A 21470-nucleotide genomic window follows, 5' to 3' on the forward strand; every position below is an offset into this window, starting at 1 on the left:
TCAATGAGAAACATCAAATGGTCCTAAGCACAATAAGAGTTCTTGTAAGAACTTACAAAGGACTTTAAAAATCAAATAAGAAAGATTGAGGAAAAATTAGAAAAAAAAACAAAAGCAATCCAAAATAATCAAAAGAATTATGAAAAGAAAGTCAAGCAACTTGAAATAAAGAATCAAAAACTCAAGGAAGAAAATAATTCCTTGAAAATTAGAATTGGGCAAGGAAAAGCTAATGACTTTCTAAGACACCCAAAAATAATGAAACACAATCAAAAGAATGAAAAGAGAGAAGATAATGTGAAACATCTCATCAGAAAAACAACTGATCCAGAGAACAGAACAAGGAGAAATCATATAAGAATAGTTGGACTACATGAAAATTACAATAAAAAAGAATCCTGACACAATATTATGAGAAATTATCAAGGGAAATTGCCCCGAAGTTCTAGAACAAGAAGGCAAAGGAGGAATAGAAAAAAATCCACCAATTACCACCTGAAAGAGATCCTAGGAGGAAAACTTACAGGAACATCATAGCCAAATTTCAAAGCTCCCAGGCTAAGGAGAAAATATTGGAAGCAACAAGAAAAAAGAAACCAATTTAAATATCATGAAGATACAATAAGGATTACTCAAGATCTAGCAGCTGCTATGCTTAAAGACTGTAGGTCTTGGAATACTTTATTTTGTAGAACAAAAGAACTGGGGTTACAACCAAGGAAAACTTACCCAGCAAAGTTCAGTATAATCCTAAATGAAAAAAAAATGGACATTTAATGAACTGAAAGACTTTCATATGACAAAAGACTTCTGTGACAAAACAGCAGAACTTAAAGAAAAATTTGACATATAATGTCCAGGAGAAATATAAGATAAACATTAAAGACAAATTATAAGGGACTCAATAAAGTCAAATTGTTTATTTTTTATATGCAAAAATAATATCAGTACTCTTATAACTGTCATCATTATTTGGGTAATTTGATAGAAAGGCTTGGCCTGAGCTGACTATGATGGGGTGATTCTAAAAAAAATAAAACCATATAAGGAGAGATAAAAAGGAGTAATTATCTCATACAAATGAGGCATAAAAGGAAAAACTGATACAGAAGAAGCTAGTAGGGAGAGGGGTGGGTAGTGCTGGAACCTTACTCTCACTGGGAATGGATTAAACAAGGAACAATATATATCTAGAAGGGTATAAAAGTCTTTTAAATTCAGAAACGAATAAGAGGGCAAGGGGATAGGGTTGGGGAGAGGATAAGGGAGGGAATCTTGGAGGGTTGGGTAGATTAAGGAATAGGAGGGCAAGGTAGCAGGTATAAATAAAGCAGAGGAGTGAGGAAGGATAGAAATAGGGTAAGAAGGATAGTGAGGAAAAATAGGAGGAGGGAAATATACAAATAATCATAACTTAAAATGTGAATGGGATGAATTTACCCATAAAACGGAAATGGATAGCAGATTAAAAATTTAAATTCAACAATATGTTGCTTTCAGAAAACACTGTAAAAATGAGAGATACACACAGATAAAATAAAGGGCAGTAGTAAAATTTATTATGTAAGAAAAATGGGAGTAGTAATCATGATCTCAGACAAAGTTAAAGCTAAGAGATTTAATCAAAAGAGAAAAATAAGGAAACTACATTATGCATCAGCAACTTTATTCAACATTGTACCATTTAAAATAAATAGACAGTATAAAATCCCTGAGATTATACATGCCAAAACAGACACAGGAACCATATGAACACAAACACAAGTAAAGTCATATCCAAATAATTGAAGTATTATTTATTGTTCATGGGTAGGTAAAACCCATATAATAAAAAAATGGCAATTTTACCTAACTAATCTATTTATTCAATGCCATCCCAATTAAATTACTTAAAAATTATCTGAGTTAGAAAAAATAATAGCAAAGTTTATTTGGAAGAAAAAAAGGCCAGGAATTTCAAAGAAACCAGGGGGAAAAGATGTAAAGGAAACAGATTAAGCAGTATCAAACCTTAAACTACATTACAAGGAGAGAGCATTGTTGAAGTGTAAAATGGATGATTTCAATTATTTTATATTAAAATTTTCTTGTATAAATAAAACCAAAGTAGCCAAGAATAGAAGGAATGCAGAAAATTGGGGGGGAAATGTTTTCACAGACAGTCTGTCAGATAGGATGTGATTGGGTTAGAATATTGCTGTGGCATAGAAAATGATGAGCTAGTTGATTTAGAAAAACATGGAAAGACTTGGACTCATGAAAGAAGATGCTATCCACCTTCAGAGAAAGATCACAAGTAGAAATATGCATAGTACAGTTTTATATATGAGTTTATATGTGTATATATGTATATGTTTATAGATATTTACATATATGTATACATATACATATACGTGTGTATGTGTGTGTGTATATTGTGTATCTGTTTAATTGGAGCCTTCTTTAGGGTAGTGGGGGGGGAGTGAGGAGGAAAAATAAAGTAAAAAGTGCACAACGGAGAACACAAAAAAACCTACAAAGAAGCAAAGAAAAACTGGGTAGCTTTGAAAATAATGTTTAGTATTTATTATACAGGTTTTCTTGAAATGGAAATTTATTTCTTTATATTGAATCCTCTCATGTTCTGCTGTGTACATGGCAATTTTCCCCCTGTTTTGTATTTAAGTTTAAAATAAATCATAAAAGTTTATGAAAAAAAGAAAGAAATGAAAAAGAATTTGAATGAACTAAAAAAAAAGAACCAACATAACCTACCTGCCTGTCATATGGTCACCACAAGCAGTGCACTCAACATTCTGGAGTTCTTCCTCACTTCCTCCAGATACCATGATTCTGGCTGCCCACCTGACGTAGTTGTCTTTAGAATGTATCAAACTACCCTTGCCATATTTTAAACTGTACATTTGGCCATTTGCGGTCAGATAACTAAATATACCTATACCTATGACTTCAAACTATTTTCACTGAAATTAGGAATTTTCTAGTAATAATAGCTGTGTAGGTAACACTAATAGGTCTGGCCTCCAACACTTACTAGCTGTGAGATACAGGGCAAGTCACTTAACATCTGTTTGCTTCAGTTTCCTTATCTGTAAAATGGAAATAATAATAGTACCTACCTTTCAGGATTGTAATGAGTGTCAAATGAGATAGCTTTAAAGCACTTAGCACAGTGCCTAGAACATAGTAAGCACCACATAAATATTAGTTATCATTATTAATAATAATTGTCACTGATTTGGCATTATAAGTTCACAAAGTACTTTTCAAATATATCATCTGATCCCACCACAGCTCAGATAGGTAAGTGTCACAGAAACTATTGTCCCCCATTTTACAGATACAGCTATTAGGGCTAAGAGATCAAATGACTTGTCAAGAGTCACACAACTAGAAAACTCAGAGGCACTATTCGAATTAGGGTCTCTTTTAACTCCAAATCTAACACTTTTTCCACTCATCTTTAGCTTATTTTTTTTTCTTTTTGGTACAATATAATGAAAACAGGGAAAGGGATTAGACGTTTATCTAGCATCTACTATGTAATAGGCTTTACAATGCTTTACAAATATTATCTCATTTGATTCTCACAACTCTGTAAGATAGGTGCTATTTTTATCTCTTTTACAGTAGAGGAAACTGAAGCAAACAAAGTTTAAGTGACTTGCCCAGGGTCACATAGCTAATACATGTCAGAGATAGGATTTGAACTCAGGCCTTCCTGACTCCAGGTCCAGAGTTCTATCCATACTGTACCACTTAAGCTCCCTTTTTAGGCAGGGACTGTTTATTTTTGAAGGACTGAGGTCTAACCTGATGTAAAAAGATTTATGTATATGTGATTGATTGTTGATTATTCTCAACTTATCCTGTATATTACTTGCATATAGTTGTGCACATGTAGTCTCACCCATAAGGCTGTGAGTTCTCTGAAAACAGCGATTGTCCTTTGCCTTTCTTTGTATCTCTAGGATGTAGCACAGTGCCTGGCACACAGTGGATGCTTAATAAATGCCTATTGACTGATTGACCGACCTCAATAACATCTCACTGATTTATAGTGGTACCAAGAGCTTTTAGTGTATTCCATTTAGTCAAGCTCAAAGATGAACTTTTTGAAAAGCACCCTTTAAGAAATAACAGAGATGAGAATATGAGAACAAATCAATTAGAGAATCCACCCAAAATGCATTCATTCATAAATTGCTTAATCGATATGACCAAAGCATGTATATACATTATGTAATAGTTGAAAGGGATATTAGAATTCACCAAGACACTCTTCATTTTGCAGATGAGGAAACTGAGTCCCAGTGGGGTTAAGTGACTTGCCTTAATGTTGTTACTGGTTAACCACAAGCCAAATTATGAAATAGAGAGTTGTTTGGTGCTCCCAGTCTCCACTATTGGCCTATTCTCATCTTCAGCTGTTTACTCTCTCTTATTCCCCATAGCCAATCAGTTGCCAAATTTTGTCAGTCTCACCTCAATATCCCCTCCTGCCCACTCACATCACTGCCATCCTAGTGCAAGCCCTGCTCACGTCCCGCCAAAACTACTGCAACATCCTCCTTATTGATCTTCCTGCTTCCAGTCGAATCCCTTTGAAATCCATCCTCCACATAGCCAAAAGAATCTGCCTAAGGCACAGGGCTAAGATTCTACCCCAGTCTCAGTCATCACTAGTTTCCTATAATCTATAGGATAAGACACAAACTCCTCAGCTTGGTATTTGAAGTCCTGACCTGCTGACCTTTCTGATTTGTTTCAAATCATATCCTGTAATGCATTTTCTATGGTGAACCAGCCAGATTGACCTAATTGCTATAGTCTTGACCTTTGTACAGGCTGCCTACCCCTACCCCCAACCTGAAATGCTCTTCCTCTTCACCTCTACCTTTTAGAATTCTGTTTCCTTCAAATCTTGTCTCATTAGGTGCCACATCTCTTCCAGCTCATGTTATCTTCAATTTACCTACATGTTTATTTGTTCTAGGAGAATGTAAACTCTTTGAAGGCAGGGACATTCTGTTAGTTTGTCTTTTTCTCCCTGGCACCAAGTATAGAGCGTGCCATGCCCAGTGTCAAGTACAGAGCCAGGCACACACTAAATCCTTAAGCAATGTTTATTAATGTAATGAATTCTTTCCCCTAGAAAAAAATCTAAATCAAAGAATTACCTCTCTCAAGGTAAGGTAACACTTTTAAAGCGTTACATCTGATCATGGAAAGAAAGGCTTAATCCCTTGATTAGGGAGATTTCAAGGCTCAGGGAACGAATTGAGAAGTATCTTGGGAGTAGGTTCTGGGACCTTGGAAATCACCATGAAGGCCACAGACATTACCCATTGTTTCAGGCCCTGGAAACAAATTTGCAATGGCGAAAAAGCCCCGCTGTCAAGCTGTCTGTCTGCCACAGGCAACCATGCTAAAAAAGGCAGAGCTGGCTTGCTACCAGGCCAGGGCTGGACTTGGCCCTAGTCAGAAGATAAACATAATATATTATTAACTACCTCACAGGAAAAGGTACTAAAACCTATTGTAATCATGGATTTAGAGCTGGATCATAACCTTTGAGGTCCTGTTCAGTGTAAGCAAATTCAGTCATCAAAAACTGTAAATGAAGACTAAAGCCTACATAGACAAGATTGGACATTCAATTAGCAACTACTTAAATCTTCCTACACTAGTCTTAACCTGAATCCATTTCTGACGTGCTGGATATAAAGATGGCAGGTTAAAGCATTTTCAGAATTCCCAGTTGTTCTGGGTTCAGCCACAAGGAAACGACATTTTCACAAATATTGAAGGTCACAGATACTATCTTTGTTGTTAGAAGGTGATGAGGTACAATGGCCTTAAGAAGGAAATATCAAACTTGAAGTCATTCAGACTCTGCCTTGGGTCAGTTGTATAGTTGTGTTTAGGCTACTTCACCACTCTGAGACTCGGTTTTCTCATTCATCAAAAATGGAAAATTATATTTGTACCATTGGCTTCGCAGGGTCATTGTGACCATCAAATTAGATAATGGGTAGAAAGTATTTTGCTAATCATAAGGAGCTATGTCAATGAAAAAAAATGATAAGCATTACTAATTATTAATGTTGTTATTGTTATGTTTTTATCTCAACACTCAGAAAGCAAAACAAAATCTCCCTCAATTTGGAAGAAAAACTGGTGCTGAAATTTCAAGGCCAAATGAAAATGATTATAGGTTAATGCAATTAATATGAACCTATTTTAAAGTACTATTTAAAGAATTTATTCTACATTCAGTTGGGCCCCAAGCAGTAGAGAAAATTGGGTATAATACAGATTAGTTGGGTAAAACTTGGTACTGAATGTACTGCTGCTCACAGTACATCAAAGAAATCAGAGAGATCTCACAGCCTCCGCATGTATTCCAAATAGTACAGAGATGCCATGGTGTCTCCCTGGCCCATGCCTTAAAATCCATGACAGGATCAAAGCTGCCTCATCCACCTTTAGATCACAGCCTGAATTGAGATGAGTCCACAGTTACTTTGACATACATTCAGCCATCATAGGGAGGGCTTTCAACTCCTTTCCCATTCCGCATCCTCTTACCCCTGATTTGTCCAAAGAAGATGCTAGTTGGGGGTCCTAGAAAGAGCTCTACTAATGGAGGGAGGCAGCTTGGTATAATTAAAAAGGCAGCTGGATTTGGATTCATAGAATTTGTATTTGAATCGGGGCTCTGGCACGTTGGATACGTCACTTGACCTCTCTTGGCCTTAGAATCCACGTATATAAAATGAGGGAGTTGGAGTAGATTTCTTCTCATTTAGAACTGGTCATTTCCAACACTAAATCTGCAATCCTATGGTTTCTCCTGAATTTATCCCAATCCTTGGGATGTTTTGGAGATTGTGTAGGTCAGATGCCAGCTATACTAAAGGGCCTCAAATGTCCTAGGTTTCTATGATTCAGATTGTGAGTTCCAGCTTGGTACTTGTGTTTGTAGGGTAAATGGTATGCTGTTTTCCTTATGCTCATTTTTTTGTCATGATGTCTTGGTGGAAAAGTCCGATTGTGAGAGTAAAGGTGAAATAATACAAGACATCTGAAGCTTCTGAGCCACTTAGAAATCCACAAGGCTCATGAACCAGGCAGTTACGACACACTCAGTTCTTCCTGTTTCTATCTCTTTATCTACAACAAGACATGGACATGAAAACAATCACTTCTTCCCTAGAAGCATCAGACCTACTTACTAACCATGATGGGACTGGTGATCATGACCCAGGCATCTCCTACTCCATTAGGAGGAGTGATAAAAGGGGAAGTAGGTGTACCTTGTCTGAGAATGGCCTCTCCCAAAGACCATTCTTTTTCTCCTGCTCCTACAACCTAAAGACCAATTCATCCATGGTTCCTGAGGCCATCTGAATCCTTCCCTTGTTGCCCGAGTTCCTCCATGCTCATGAAAATGGGAATTTTGCTTTAGGCCTTGAATCTCTCCTTGTGTGAGTAACATGACAGGATAAAAGGCCAATTTCATTTTACATTAGAGATCCGTCTCGTTCTTTAGTGAAACCTTATCTAAGCTCCATGACTGCAGTTAAGAACTGGTACGAAAAAGAGAAGAGGAAGGGGAGGAGGACAGAAGGGGAGGGGAGGGAAGGGGAAAGGAGGAAGGGAGAAGAGCAGAGAGGTAGGGAAGAAGCATCCTTGTTATTTCATAGTTATTTGAATATATTCCCCATATGTATTTTAGACTCAGCTGGGAAGAAGCAGCATTGCCAGCAGCCAGAAACACCCAACATCCTGTATAGAAATACTTCTGATTATTGAGAAATATGCCCTGTCTAAAGGATCAAGACATACTTTCCAAGGATAGGTGAAAAATCCTGTGATTCTTAAAATCTAGGCAGGAAAGACCTTTAGCAGAGAGCAGAAAGAAGGGGAAGAGAGGAGAGGAAAAGAAAGGACATGAAAAGAGAGAAGAGGAGAAAAAAAAGGGAAAGGAGAAGAGAGGTGGGGAAAAGCTGCCTTGCATAAAGCCACTTTGGTCCCTAATCCAAACTGTATTTTACTTATCTGTCGTATGAATCAGAATCAGAAGCCCTTGATTTATCGGGCCTGTCACTATTTCATAGGAGGAGATTAGACTGGTTTGATTGAATTTATGCTTTCCAGAGATGTGTTGGTTACTGGCACCTTGGCAAACTCTCAGCACAGATAGCTAGAGGCCCCATAATAAATTCACCCAATCACATTAGCTCCCCAATGACCTATGGATAGGTCTACTCAGTCAATCAATCAATCAACAAGCAGTTATTAAGATCTTACTGTGTACCCTGCACTATGCCAAACACCAGAGATAAAAAGAAAAAAGAATCCCTGCCCCATAGGTATGAAATAAGATGGGCTCATAGTCCTGTTTATTTTGGGGATGGGTGAACAATTTGGTTCCCAGGTTATTGTAGGTACCTTCCAGACTGGAACACCAGGGTCACAGAGAGGTTTGATAGGGTTTCATGGTGGCATTTTGCAAGTAGAAGGAATTTAGGTGTCTTAACAAAATCATTTAATTTTTCTTCATATTTTAAGTTTCTAAATAGAGTTCTTTACTTTTCTCTTATATTGTCATTGTCCCCTTGGAAGGGGTCATTTGATTCTAAATATAGTCAAAGCCTGCACAATAAAATAAACAGTACAATTTGATCAGTGTTCAGCAATTAAAAAAAAAGAGCAGACACCAATACACTTTGGTGACAATTTTCTCACCGCAGTAGTGTAACACGGAGTATACTTGTCTCCATTTTACAGAGGAAGAGACTGAGGCTCACATGTAATGAATATTATTTGTCTTTTGCACAGATAGACTTTGAATCTCAGAGAAATGGATTGAACTTGTCCATCATGTTGTAAATATTCAAACCCAGGTTTCCTGGATCTAAGGCTAGAACTCTTTCCATGGCTTTTATTCATATAATTTTTCCCCATCTAGGCAGGGATGTGTTAGTAAGTGTTTAACAACTGGCTCTCCCTACCCCCTAAAAAATTTATGCACAGCATATTTTTAAGTGTAATCTGCATTATTAACATCTCATCCATCACTTTCTTTCATCTAGACAAGCAACAAAATGACAAATCAAGCCCTGACTTATGTTTGCTGATTTCTAAGTTGTAAATGCTTACACTGAATATTTAACAATCAGCTCTCAATAACCCTTTCCATCTAGATACAGCACATCCTTGCATCTAACTAGCTTTCAGGACATAGGAGCTTCCCCAGCCTAAACCTCTGGCCGTTTCGCCTGTCTGCGTCCTTTCTCCACCTGGAACAGAGATCTTCCAGACAGAACCTCCAAAGACCCCACCCCCTTCCCAGGGGAGGGGAGTTAAGCCAATCAACTATTCTGTATTGGCCAGAGCCATACTGATTGGTGGATGAGTGAGTGAAAGCTCACCTAACCCACCATACTTAGATGGTTTGGATGACCTAGATCAAACCTCACATCCCATCTAGCCATACCAAGCATCTTGTCATCTGCCCTGATGCTGCATGAATATCATGTTCTCATCTCCCCCCCACTTCTATCTCTTGCTTTTGCTCTGGGAACAATAATCAAATCAATACTTCCACAGCTACTAGAAAGAGCCTGACAATCTATAGACTCCACTCTTAAATCCTGTGGCTACCTAGTCCAAAATTCCTTTCCGTGGCCAACACTACCCTACTATATGTCTTTTATACTCTATTAGAATATAAGTTCTTTGAAAGCAGGGTCTCTCTTTTATATTTGTATCCATAGCATCTAACATGGAGACTGGCACATAGTAAGGACTTAATAGATGGTTGATGATAGATTTGTTGAGTATTGAACTAAGAGAAAGACATTGATTTTATTTTGTCAGCTAGGTATAGTGGACAGAGTACTGGTCTCAAGAAGACCCAAGTTCAAACATTGCCTCAGATACTAATTGTGTGAAATTGGGCAAGTCATTTAACCTCTGCCTGTCTCAGTTTCCCCACCTGTAAATGGGGGTAATAATAGTACCTACTTCCCAGGATTATTGTGAGGATCAAATAAGATAATAATTGTATAACTCATAGCATAGTACCTGGCACATAGATGTTAGTTATTGTTGTTACCGTTATTATTGTCAGGTTGGTTTAACAGAGTGCCAGACTCAGGAAAACCAGTTGAAACATAGCCTTACTAATTGTGTGAAGCTGGTCAAGTCACTTAATCACTGTCTGCCTCAATTTCCTCATCTGCAAAATTGGTATAATAATAGCACCTACTTCCCATGGTTGTTGTAAGTATAAAATGAGGTAGTATTTGTAAAATGTTTTGCAAATCTTCAAGTCTTATATTTAGCTACTGTTATTTCTTTCTTGTTTCTCCCAAGATCACAAAACTACATTAGCAATAGGGTTGTTGTTTCACTTGGCTTGGGGAAAGTCTTAGTGCTCGATTAGAACTGTGACCCCACAGCTGATGGAACTTTTTTAAAAAGTTTGAAAGAAACCTGCTTCAGAGCAACTCACCAGGGTTGCACCTGGTCACTCTAGGCCTGCACAAACTAATTTCTATACTGTTGTTAATGATATATGTCTTTAAGGGCTACGTTACACAGCACAACGACCTACTTGACCAAAGAGTTTAAGCCAGCATTGAGGTCCAGCGCTAAGACACTTTATCGGGTGGGTGGAAGGTGGGTGGTGGAGTAACCTATTCTCTCTGAAATTGATTGTCTTCATCTGTTAAATGGGAATAATAATGCTTTCACTACCTATCTCACAAGCTACAAAGCTGTTATTGAATTGTCAGTCAGTCAATAAGCATTTATTAATCACCTACTATGTGCCAGGCATTGTGCTAAGCACTGGGACACAAAGGAAAACAAACTATCGTAATCACTCAGGGGGAACTAGTAGCATTTTGGGGAAATTGGTTTTTTAGAAATCCTTCTCAATTCTTGTCCTTGCCTGTTCACCTTTGGTCTGGGAAGGTAATTTTTTTATCTCTGCAGGAACTTAGTCCCTCTTCTGCCCACTTTTGAATATTTTTTTTCCCATCTTCTCTCTGTCTTCCTTATAATTCCTGTGCCTTATACACTATAGCAGTTATCAACAAACATTAATTAAGTGCCTACTCTGTGCTAGGCACTGTGCTAAATGCTGGGGATTGTTGTTGTTGTTTGTCTTTCGTTCTCAAAGAGGACCATGACATCCGGAAGATGATGCCATGACTTGCAAGTGAATTGGATTTAAGTGAGGCAGGGCTGTGCAAAGTCACCAGCCTCACTTTCTTCTCTAAAGTCATCTGGGTCCAATGGCAAGATATAAATCAGGACAACTGGAGAGGGCCCCCACTGTGGATACAAAAAGAGGCAAAAGACAATGCTTGTCCTCTAGGAACTCATTATCTAACGAACAAATGTTTGTTTGATTTGAATGTGCCCTTAAACTGAAACATTGTAAACATATCAGTGGCAAAAGGATTTTTTTTTTACTAGAAGGAGCTAAATGTAAATATGAAGAGAATATAAATTTGAAGATAAGAAACACTAAATATGATCATTGTGACTTCTGAAATATATTGTTTGATGTTGTAGTTATAATGATAGGACTCCAATATGGAGTCACATGGGCTAAGTGGTACTAATACCTATAAAATATATAGGCAGTAACAGTTTTATATTTTTCTGACCCATTTTAACACTGTGTCAAGCAGTTAATGATGGCAGCTTCTGAGTGGTTATAACTCGAGGCTGACTATTGTGGCTTGTAGACAACTGAAATCCTCATTCGATTTATGGTCCCTATAAGGAAACCAACCCCACTCAAGCCTGGTGTCGATAAATGGCCCTGGGAATTTCGCCACCACATCTGGGACTGATTAGGAATGCCCCCTCTCACATCTGGCATCAATTACCTGTTGTCAACTAAGCCCATTATTAGGGTATAAAATACCTTAATATGTTATGATAGTAGCTGATATTTATCTAGGATTTTACAGTTACAAAACTGTTAACACAAATAATCACATTTGATGCTTGACAATGTATTACACCTGTTTCACAAATGAGGAAACTGAAGCTTAGAAAGGATAAATGACTTGACCAGGGTCACACGCCCCACCATCTTTTTATTCCTATGGTTTGTATAGGGCAAAGCAAAAGAGCACTTGACTGGAAGTGAGAAGACCTGGGTTTTAGCCACTAGCTACCTGAGTGACCTTGGGTGAGGCAGTCAATGTCTCTGGACCTCAGTTTACTCTTTTTAAAATGAGGGTCCCTTCCAGCTCTAAACCTCTGATCCTTTGATCTTAGACATCCTTCCATGATTCTATTGTCAAATAATTTCTTGTAAGTCTGCTTTATTAGTATGTACCAATTCCTAGTGGTTATTTGGTGGATCCCTTGTCATCTTGTTTAATTTGGGTCTGTGCTACTTGCGCTGGTCAGATAATCAAAACTTATTTAAATAATAATCCTTCATAACATCTTTTTTCTTTTCCATCTTGCTTTCTTGTCTTCCCCCAGCCCCATTCCTGTCATAATATGTTCCAAATTAGAGAGGTTTTTAACTTTGTTTCATTAAAAATGATGAAAAAGAGGAGAATTTCCACTTTGCCTTTTGGGGCTACCTGTGTTCAGGTTTTCTGCACAATCTAAATCCCTCTCTAGCTGCTCAGATAGGTAAAGAACATTTGATCTTTTTTTTTTCGAGGTACTTCTTGAATCTCACTTTAGCCTTCTACTGCTTCTGCTAAGACTCTCAAAAATGTCTTTGTATTTCTAACCATAATTCCATTTCCAGTGATCTTCCCAGGTTTGAAATAAACTCCTTGGTAAACTATTGTTCTCTCTCAGCCTTAGATCCTGTTCCCCCTTCTTATCTTTTAACTATATAGCCTCTAAACCTTGATTTCAACTACAAAAAAAGGGGGCTAGGGTATGTTAAAAGGAATAGCTGAAAGGAACAGGTTTTACAATAAGAGATTAGAAAAGAAGTTCTAAGAAATCGAAGAAATGATTTAAATCTTGTCTTCAATTAACTTCAATTTTAAATTATTAACTGCATTAAATGTTGCTTTCAATGTTAAAAATCAACTCCAGATTTTCCCCTCTATTCATGCACTGCATTCTGTGTCTATTGTATCTTTGGAATCTTCTTTCTGGGTCTTGGTATTCTTCAGAAGTAGCCTCTGGCCAGAACATGTCCAGCCTACCAGAATATGAAGGCAGACACACAATGAAAAAACACTTACAAGCATGCCAGGCTAAGAAGCAAGAGACAATCTGACCTCTCCCTTTGCTGCTGTAAATTGAACTAAAGCAAACCACAGACTTTTGCACAGCTGTCTATGTATCTTCACCGGTAGTGTTTGGTGGCTCTGATGTGTGTGAAGTCACTAGTTAAAATCCATTAATAGATAAATCCCAACTCGGCACCCCTCCTTGTCCTCCCAACACATACACACACACACACACACACACACAAACACACACACACACACACTCATGCTGGCACACAAACATGCACACAAAGTTACTCACTGTGCAGTTTGTCAACGGATCCTTCATGTTGGAGTGGGTTTTTGCTTCTGTCTTTTTACCTTGGTCCCAGCATTCTCAAAGCTGTTATCAAGGCTGGGTGTTTCCTGGACTTCCTGGATTCAAAAGGGCCTGTCGTAAACAGAGGCACACATTATTCTTGCCAAAGACAACAGAGAGGAAGCTTCAGCCCTGGACTTTCATCCCATTTATTTCCTGAGTAAAATAATCAAAATACCATCTGGTAAGGCAACAGCTCCAGGTCTAGAAAACTGTTACGGTTTTTTGTCAGGCAATGATTTCTATAAATACTTAAAGACTAGGTTAAAATTCAAAGGTTATAGGAGAACATTGTACACAGTAACAGCAATAGTGTGAAGATGATCAGTTGTGACAGACTTAGTTACTCTGAAACTAAGACAGTTTCAAAGGATCCATGATGAAAAATGCTACCTACCTCCAGACAGAGAACTGATGAACTCTGAGTGCAGACTGAAGCATATTTTTTATCTCTTTCTTTTTATTGCTTTATTTTGTTCGTTTTCTTTTGCAACATGGCTAATAAGGAAATATGTTTTACATGACATCACATGTATAATCAATATCAAATTGCTTGCCTTCTCAAGGAGGGAGAGAATTTGGAACTCAACATTTAAAAAAAATTGTTAAAATTTTTTTTCTTGTAATTGTGAAATATTTAATGAAATAAATAAAAATAATTTTTTAAAAAATCAAAGGTTATAACTGAGTTTTGAATTATATGGCATTTGGTGGTGGAGAGGAGGGATCCATAGGGCCAGATAATATCAATACTGATTGAGTCTGTTGCCCAAGGTGTCCAGGAGAGTCGAGCATGACGAGGCCCTTTATAGAGGAAATAGGAGAATTCTACAAGGAAGGGGTGGAAAGAGGTAGAGGTGTCAGTGGTGAATCATCAGTGGAATTATGAATGTAGAAGAAAGGGTAAAAGTTTTCTTTGTCTTCAGTCTTCAGCCACTTGCTAAATTCACATTCCTAAAGTATAGGTCACATAACTTCATCTCCCTACTCAAAAACCTTCGGTCTCCCTACTGCTTCTAGAGTAAATTAAAAAAAAAATCCGTAGTCTGGTACATTGAAACATCCCACAATATAACAACTACCTTTCTTAGCATTTTATATTATTGCCTTTCACACAATCTCCATTCCAGTCAAACTGCCTGCGAGCTATTCCTTGTACACAATCTTGCATGTCCTGCCTTCATGCATTTGCAGAAGTGGTACCCCATGCCCGGAATGTCTGCCCTTCTCATCTCTGCCTCGTAGAATTTCTAGCTTCTTTCAAACTTCAGTTCAGGCACCATTTCTTAAATGAAGTGTTTCCCAACCTCCTCTCCTGATCCCCAGTTACTAATACTCTCTCCCTCTTGAAATGACTCTATATTGCTTTGTACATATTTTGACTTATTTGTGTACATCAGGCCCGCATAACATACGGGGCTCCAGTCCGCCCAAGGATTTCCCGTGGTGCGTGAAAAACGTAGGGTTGCCACTGCGCACTCTCTTGTTTATCACATGACCCGAGATAACTAACCATTGTTTGTCTGTCTCTAGTCTTTTAAAGAAGTTTAGCCTATTTTAATTTTGGCCACTACCTACTGCCAAGTTGTGCAGGTCTGTTGTGCAGCTCCTTGAGATCAGGGACTGTTTTGTTTTTGTTATTGTGTGCCTAGAGCCTAGTATAGTGAGAGAATCTCTCATATTAATATCCAGTTATTAAATTTAAGATTGAGATTTTTTTCCCCTTTGTTTCCTCATTCAGGGACCAGCCTTTATGGGTCAGACAGTCTCTGAAGGAGAGGGGTGATGAGATTGGCCTAATCTTCCAGCAACATTCTCTTCAGTTTTGGGCTGGACCCACTCAACTAAGAAAGCTCATTTCTGATTAAAGTGTAAATAGAATCTAATCTAGGGGAATTCCAGCCTTAAAAGCATTAGGCTCTCACCTTTGAACCCCACCTTCCGCCCCTTCCCCCAATGTTCAACTTGAATGGTTTGATGGTTTGGTCTTCGTCTAGATTGCTAGGAGTGACCTGCGTGGATGGAAGCCTTTGTCCAGATAGCTGAATCCCATGATCAAGCCCTAAGGCTTTCAATCCACCTCCTTGTGGTTCCCCTCCCCAACCCCCCATTATTTGTTCACCAGTCAGAGTTGATCTCTGCCTCTCAGGGCCATCCACTTTTCCAAATGTATTTAAGTATTCAGGAATCTCCATGGTTTTGTTTTTGGTTATGGGGACAGACCACTGACCATCAATTTAGTGATTAATAAATTGACTATTAATTACCCAGAAACTGTCTCTCTGGATTTTCATTGGTCACAATAGTATCTTGCACAAAGCAGGTGCTTAATATGCATTTGTTGAGTTGAATTGACCAAAAGGGCTGCTATGCCTGTTGACAAGCCAACTTGCCCCCTTGTTTCTCTCACCTCAATCACTTCATGGGAGCCCATCTTGGATGTCTGAGTCAGAGGGCATTAAGTTAAGTGGATGCCATAAATAAATGGGTTATAAGGCTGAGACTGGAGGGAGAGAGAGATCTTTTCTTAGAGACTTACCACGAAATCACTCAGGAATTAAGATTCAGATTAGGGATAAGAGGTCCTTGCCCAGAACTGTCTCCTAGCCCTCTTAATGTTGGAGACTGAAAAGCTTGGGCATAAATTTGGAAAAGATAGCTTAATTTTCTGTCCTTTCTTTATTCACTCAAAAAGAGTAGCCTTTTAGGGGAAGAGTAAGGTTAGTTTTTTAGGGTTTCTTTTCGACCAGTGATCTCTGATTTTGAGACTTCATTTTAAGGAAAATTTTTAATACAAATAGTCTATTTCTTTGTAAGATCCACTTACCAACCTGCAGGGAATTTTCTCAGAATGTCAGGAGGGAACAAGCATGCATCATGCTTGTAAAGAGCTCTATTAAGTCAGCCTGGCAAAACACTCCAGCTCTTAAAAACATTCAATTCTCATCCCTTTTCAGGGTTCATTTGTCTATCACCCACATTCAGGGTCCATTTAAAGTCAGTGGAAATGCTGAACAAAGAGGGAGAAACAAAGCTGAACCAGCAAGGTGGGTGGGGACCTCATCTCTTTGGTATCACTACAACCATCAATCAATTTTTAATAACTGTTGTACTCATTCAGGGTGACAATCATATTGTTCACTCATTGTCAGTAGCACATATGATCTTAGTTGTTTTTCCATTGGTGGTGGTGACCTGTGCTAAGCCATCCACATTCTCCTCTACTCCCTCTAGGTCACCCATAAATAACAGACCTACAGAAGACAACGAACCAGGATTAAACGACAGTGAGGTGGTGCGGTAGATAGAGCAGTGGGCTTGGAGTTAGGAAGACCTTTGTTCAAATTTGGCCTAAGACACTTGGTAGATGTGTGATCTTGGGCAAGTCACTTAATCTGTTTGCCTCAATTTCCTCAGCTGTAAAATGGAGATAATAGTACCTACCTCCATTGTTGTGAGGATCATATGAGATAATTGTAATAACAATGAGATAACAATTGTAAAGTACCTGGCACATAGTAAGCACTATATTAATGTTAGCTATTATTTTCATTATTATTAGTATATGGAATAGAGCAAAGCAGATTGGTCCATAAGTCCTGAAATCATATAATTTATATTTGGGATAGACTTCAGTTATATTGAGTCTAATAGTCAAAACTCCTCATTTTACATGTGAAGAAACCAGAATTCAAAAAAGTTCAGTGAATTCAGCATTAAATAATGGAAAGATCATAGGATGTAGAGTCAGAAGAACTGAATTAGAGTGTTGGTTATGCCATTTACTAGCAATATGGCCCCGAACAAGTTATTTACCTTATATCTCTCTGTTCCTCAGTTTTTGTTTTGTTTTTAGTTGTTTTTCAGACATGTCTGACTCTTCATGACCCTTTTTTGGGGTTTTCTTGGCAAAAAAAAATACTGAAGTGGTTTGCCATTTCCTTCTCCAGATCATTTTACAGATGAGGAAATTGAGGAAAACAGTATAAAGTGCCTTGCCCAGGGTCATTATAGCTAGTAAGTGTCTGAAGTCAGATTTGAACTCAAGTCTTCCTGACTCCAGGTCTGGTGCTCACTGCACTGCACCATGTAGCTACCTCTGTTCCTCAATTTACTCATCTGTAAAATGAGGCTAGTAGCCTCAAGAACCTGATCTTCTCTAAATCCTGTGAGCCAAAGTTACACAGACAAGTTGCAGAGCTGGAACTGGAAGCCAGCTTCTCTGACTCAAGATTCAGTTCTGTTCTAACTATGCCACAATAGCCCACAACATTGACCACACTTCAGTCAGTCAACAAGCATTTATTAATGGGGCAGCTAGGTGGCACGGTGGATAGAGCATTGGCTCTGTGGTCAGGAAGATCTGAGTTCAAATTCAGCCTGAGACACTTGATCACTTGATATTAGCTGTGTGACTCTGGGCAAGTCACTTAACCCCAACTGCCTCGAAAAAACAAAACAAACAAACAAAAAACAACAACAAACAAGCACTTATTAAGCACTTATTATATGCCAGGCTCTAGAGATAAAAAGAAAGGCAAAAAAAATCCCTGCCCTCAAGAAGCTTATATTCTAGTGGAGGAGATAATATGTAAATAACTAGGTCCATATAACTTATATACAGAATAGATGGAAGATGGAGCAGCTAGGTGACTTGCCAGGCCTGGAGTCAGGAAGACTCATCTTCTTTTGATTCAGTCAAAGGGCTGAAATTGAGGACCTAGAGGACCCAGGTTCCCGGCCTATGGTCTACTTCCTTAAGTAAGGAGTATTTAAAAGTTGGTACTATAGAAGTCAAGGGAAAGTTTGACTTTATAGGCAAAGGGTGCTCTAGACAACTTTGGAAAGTGAGGCAGACAAAAGGACATGCATTGACCAGGAAAGAGTGGGAGCAGACCTTTTTTAATTTAAAATCAAAGCCATGAGAAACATAGGCAGGAATATGTTAAATTGGGGTTGAGGTTTGCTATTGAAGGCCTTTATTCAGTCTACCATAAGCAATGAACCTTTCTAGTGCTCCAAATGGATATTTAGAATATTCATGCACTTAATTGGGGGACAGGGAAGAATCCTAATTGTGATTTCATTAGGGTTGGGAGCTCCAGGTAAAGAATCATCAACACATTCTAGTCTTTAGAGACTTGTCTGAGGGCACTAATAAATTAAGTGACTTGCCAGAGCCAACTAGTCAGATAAGAACCAGACCTATGACTTCATGGATATAGGGAGCTCCCAGATAAGGAAACTCCCTTTCCCAAGGCCAGTTGGTACCTTCTCCACAATGGGTAGTTTTAGAGAATTTCCCAGAACTTTGAGAGGTTAAGTGACTTGCCAGTAGTTACTCAGCAAGTATGTATCAGAGGTGGGTCCAAGGACAGCTCTCCAAAGCCACTATTTCAAGTTGCCTTTACAGACGTGTATATAACTTTATTTGTTTTCACTATCTTTTGAAAAATGGAGAAAACCTATACTGTTGGCTCATTTCCTCTCTAAACAGTGTTGTGAAGGCTGATTAAGTTAATATATGTAAAAAAGCTTTGAAAATCAAAAGGCATCACATCAATGTGAACTCCCCACTTCTTCACTACCAGTGACCCACTTGTCAAACCCTAAGTGAGTGGGATCAAACTGGGGAAGATCTGAAATTCTTTTTGTTGTTGTTATTGCTTTTTATATATTTTTTTAATATATCCATCAATTCAATAAAGGTAAGGGAAGGAAGAGGAGAAGGGAAAGGGGAAGGAACACATTTATTAAGTACTTACTTTGTGCCAGGCACTGTGCTAAGCACTTTACAAATATTATCTCATTTGATCCTCACAACAACCCTGTGAGGTGCTATTATTGTCCCCATTTTACATTTCAGGAAACTGAGGTAGATAGTAGTTAAATGAATGTAGGGCCATAGTTATAGTAAGAGACTGAGGTAGGGTTCAAACTCGTCTTTCTGACTCCAGTTCTGAGTATATAGTAAATAGTTACCATGTGCTAGGCACTGTGCTAAGTGCAAAGTAGAAATGAACCAGTTCCTGCCCTCAAAGAACTTAGATTCTTCTTGGGGAAAAACAACAGGTTCTCAGATGCATAATACAAAATATATGCAACGTAAATATGAAGAAATTTGGGGGTTGGAGGAAAGAGCTCACACCTGAGAGATAGGAATCTGGAAAGGCATCTTGTAGGAGGCCGCATCTGAGCTGAGCCTTGAAAGGAAGAGGGATTCTTAGAGCAGAGCAGGAACACTACTCATATGGTGGAAATGTATACAAAAGTGTGGAGTGAGGAGATGGAATGTCAAGGAAAAGGATCAGTTTGACTAGACTATTAAGTGACATTAGATTGTGAGCTCCTTGAAGGCAGGAACTATCTTTTGCCTCTTTTTGTATCCCCAGCACTTGGCACAGTTCCTGGCACAAAGTAGGATCTCAACAAATATTTGTTGACTGACTGACCAATGAGAAATAGTGTGAAATCAGTCTAGAAAATAAATACATCCAGATCAGAGAAAAGCTTTAAATGGCAAATATCAAAGTCAATTCCTAAAATACTGCACCTCCCTTGCAACACTGCCTTGACCTCTCCCTTGTAATGGGGGGGGGGGGGGAAATCCAACCCCCTTCCAGAAAAAAAACAAAAAAACAAAAACAGTTAAGCAAAAGTGATTAGCAGAGCAACGACTGTCCTCAGCTCTGTATACAGGGAGGGGTAAAAAGGGTGCTTCTGATTCCTAGAACCAAGATTGCTCATTGTAATTAATCTGAGTTCAACTGCCTCTTAGTGTTGTTTTCATATACATTACTGCATTCATTATGCATACTGTCTTATTGGCTCCACTTTCTTTGCACTGCATGAGCTCTCAACAAGTTTCCATGTTTTTTTTTTTTCTTTCTGAATTCCTCATGTTTGTGGTTTCCTATGGTGCAATGAATAGAATGAGGCTTTGGTAGGAGCCATTTTCTCCCTGAATGACAGATTCATCTGTGACACATTTGCAGATCCCAAGTCAACTCTCCCACTTCTGAGACTTGGAAGCAGCCTCTTGCTTGTGGTTGGTTTGAGCAGATGGGAGGCAAATTCTATGTGGTATTGACATTTCAGGTAAGAGAACCTCAGAGAGTATTTACATCGTATGGCTATGCTTGCACCAGTCAGTCTTCAGAGGGAAGCAGTCTATCATTACTCTAGTGGTGATTAAATTGGACAAAGTTCCCATCCTGGTTTCTGCCAGGATTAGGTCCCTCGATTTCCATATCCTACCTGAGCTGGTGCATACATATATTCACTCTTTAATGATGGTTTTATAAAATGTACCTTCATGTCCAGGGCCTCTGGACATAGCTATCTCTGCAGTTCTAAATCACTAAAGAGTGTTTTAAACCACGAAAGAAGCTGCAAGCACACAGACGAAGGCTGTTAATGTTAATAGCCAGTCTTAAAAATGTCACAGCCAAAGTCATCTTTACATGGAGTTTATACAAATTGCATTGTGTTCAAAGAAATTATCCAGAAATAAGCTTTTTGCCATTTCACAGAAATTCCATCATTTTCAAATTGGAACCCAAATGTCAATTATTAACTTATTTTATAGATGCAAACTAGATCTCGTTTCTGTGCCCTATGTGTTTCATGTCTAATGTATGTGTCCAAATTCCAAAGACATTCATTTCAAGGCTCCAGGTGTTACTGGAGAGTAAAAATGGAAGTCAAATGGATTCATTTACATAAAAAGAATTAACCCAAATCTGCTTTTCATAAATAAGTGCTCAAATATGAAGACTAATGGACAACTAATTAACAATTCATTCTTCCTACAGCTGTGATCTATGGCAGTGTTTCCAAGGGAAGTATGAGAACAAGGACATTTTACAAAT

The 21470-nt window shown here is 38.4% G+C and overlaps 1 protein-coding gene across 2 annotated transcripts in view; it reads right to left on the minus strand.

The window, feature by feature from the left end:
• Positions 1-13644, minus strand: part of NOSTRIN (nitric oxide synthase trafficking) — an 88921-nt gene extending 75277 nt beyond the window's left edge. For both annotated transcript variants that reach the window (XM_027865943.1, XM_027865942.1), the window contains exon 1: positions 13543-13644. In XM_027865943.1, the coding sequence (XP_027721744.1) occupies positions 13543-13569 (27 nt within the window). In that variant the 5' untranslated portion in view covers positions 13570-13644. The remainder of the gene's footprint in view (positions 1-13542) is intronic.
• Positions 13645-21470: the final 7826 nt, after the last annotated feature.

This window comes from Vombatus ursinus, unplaced genomic scaffold (genome assembly GCF_900497805.2).
Source record: "Vombatus ursinus unplaced genomic scaffold, bare-nosed wombat genome assembly UNPS02014779.1, whole genome shotgun sequence".
NCBI classification, from domain to species: Eukaryota; Metazoa; Chordata; class Mammalia; order Diprotodontia; family Vombatidae; genus Vombatus; species Vombatus ursinus.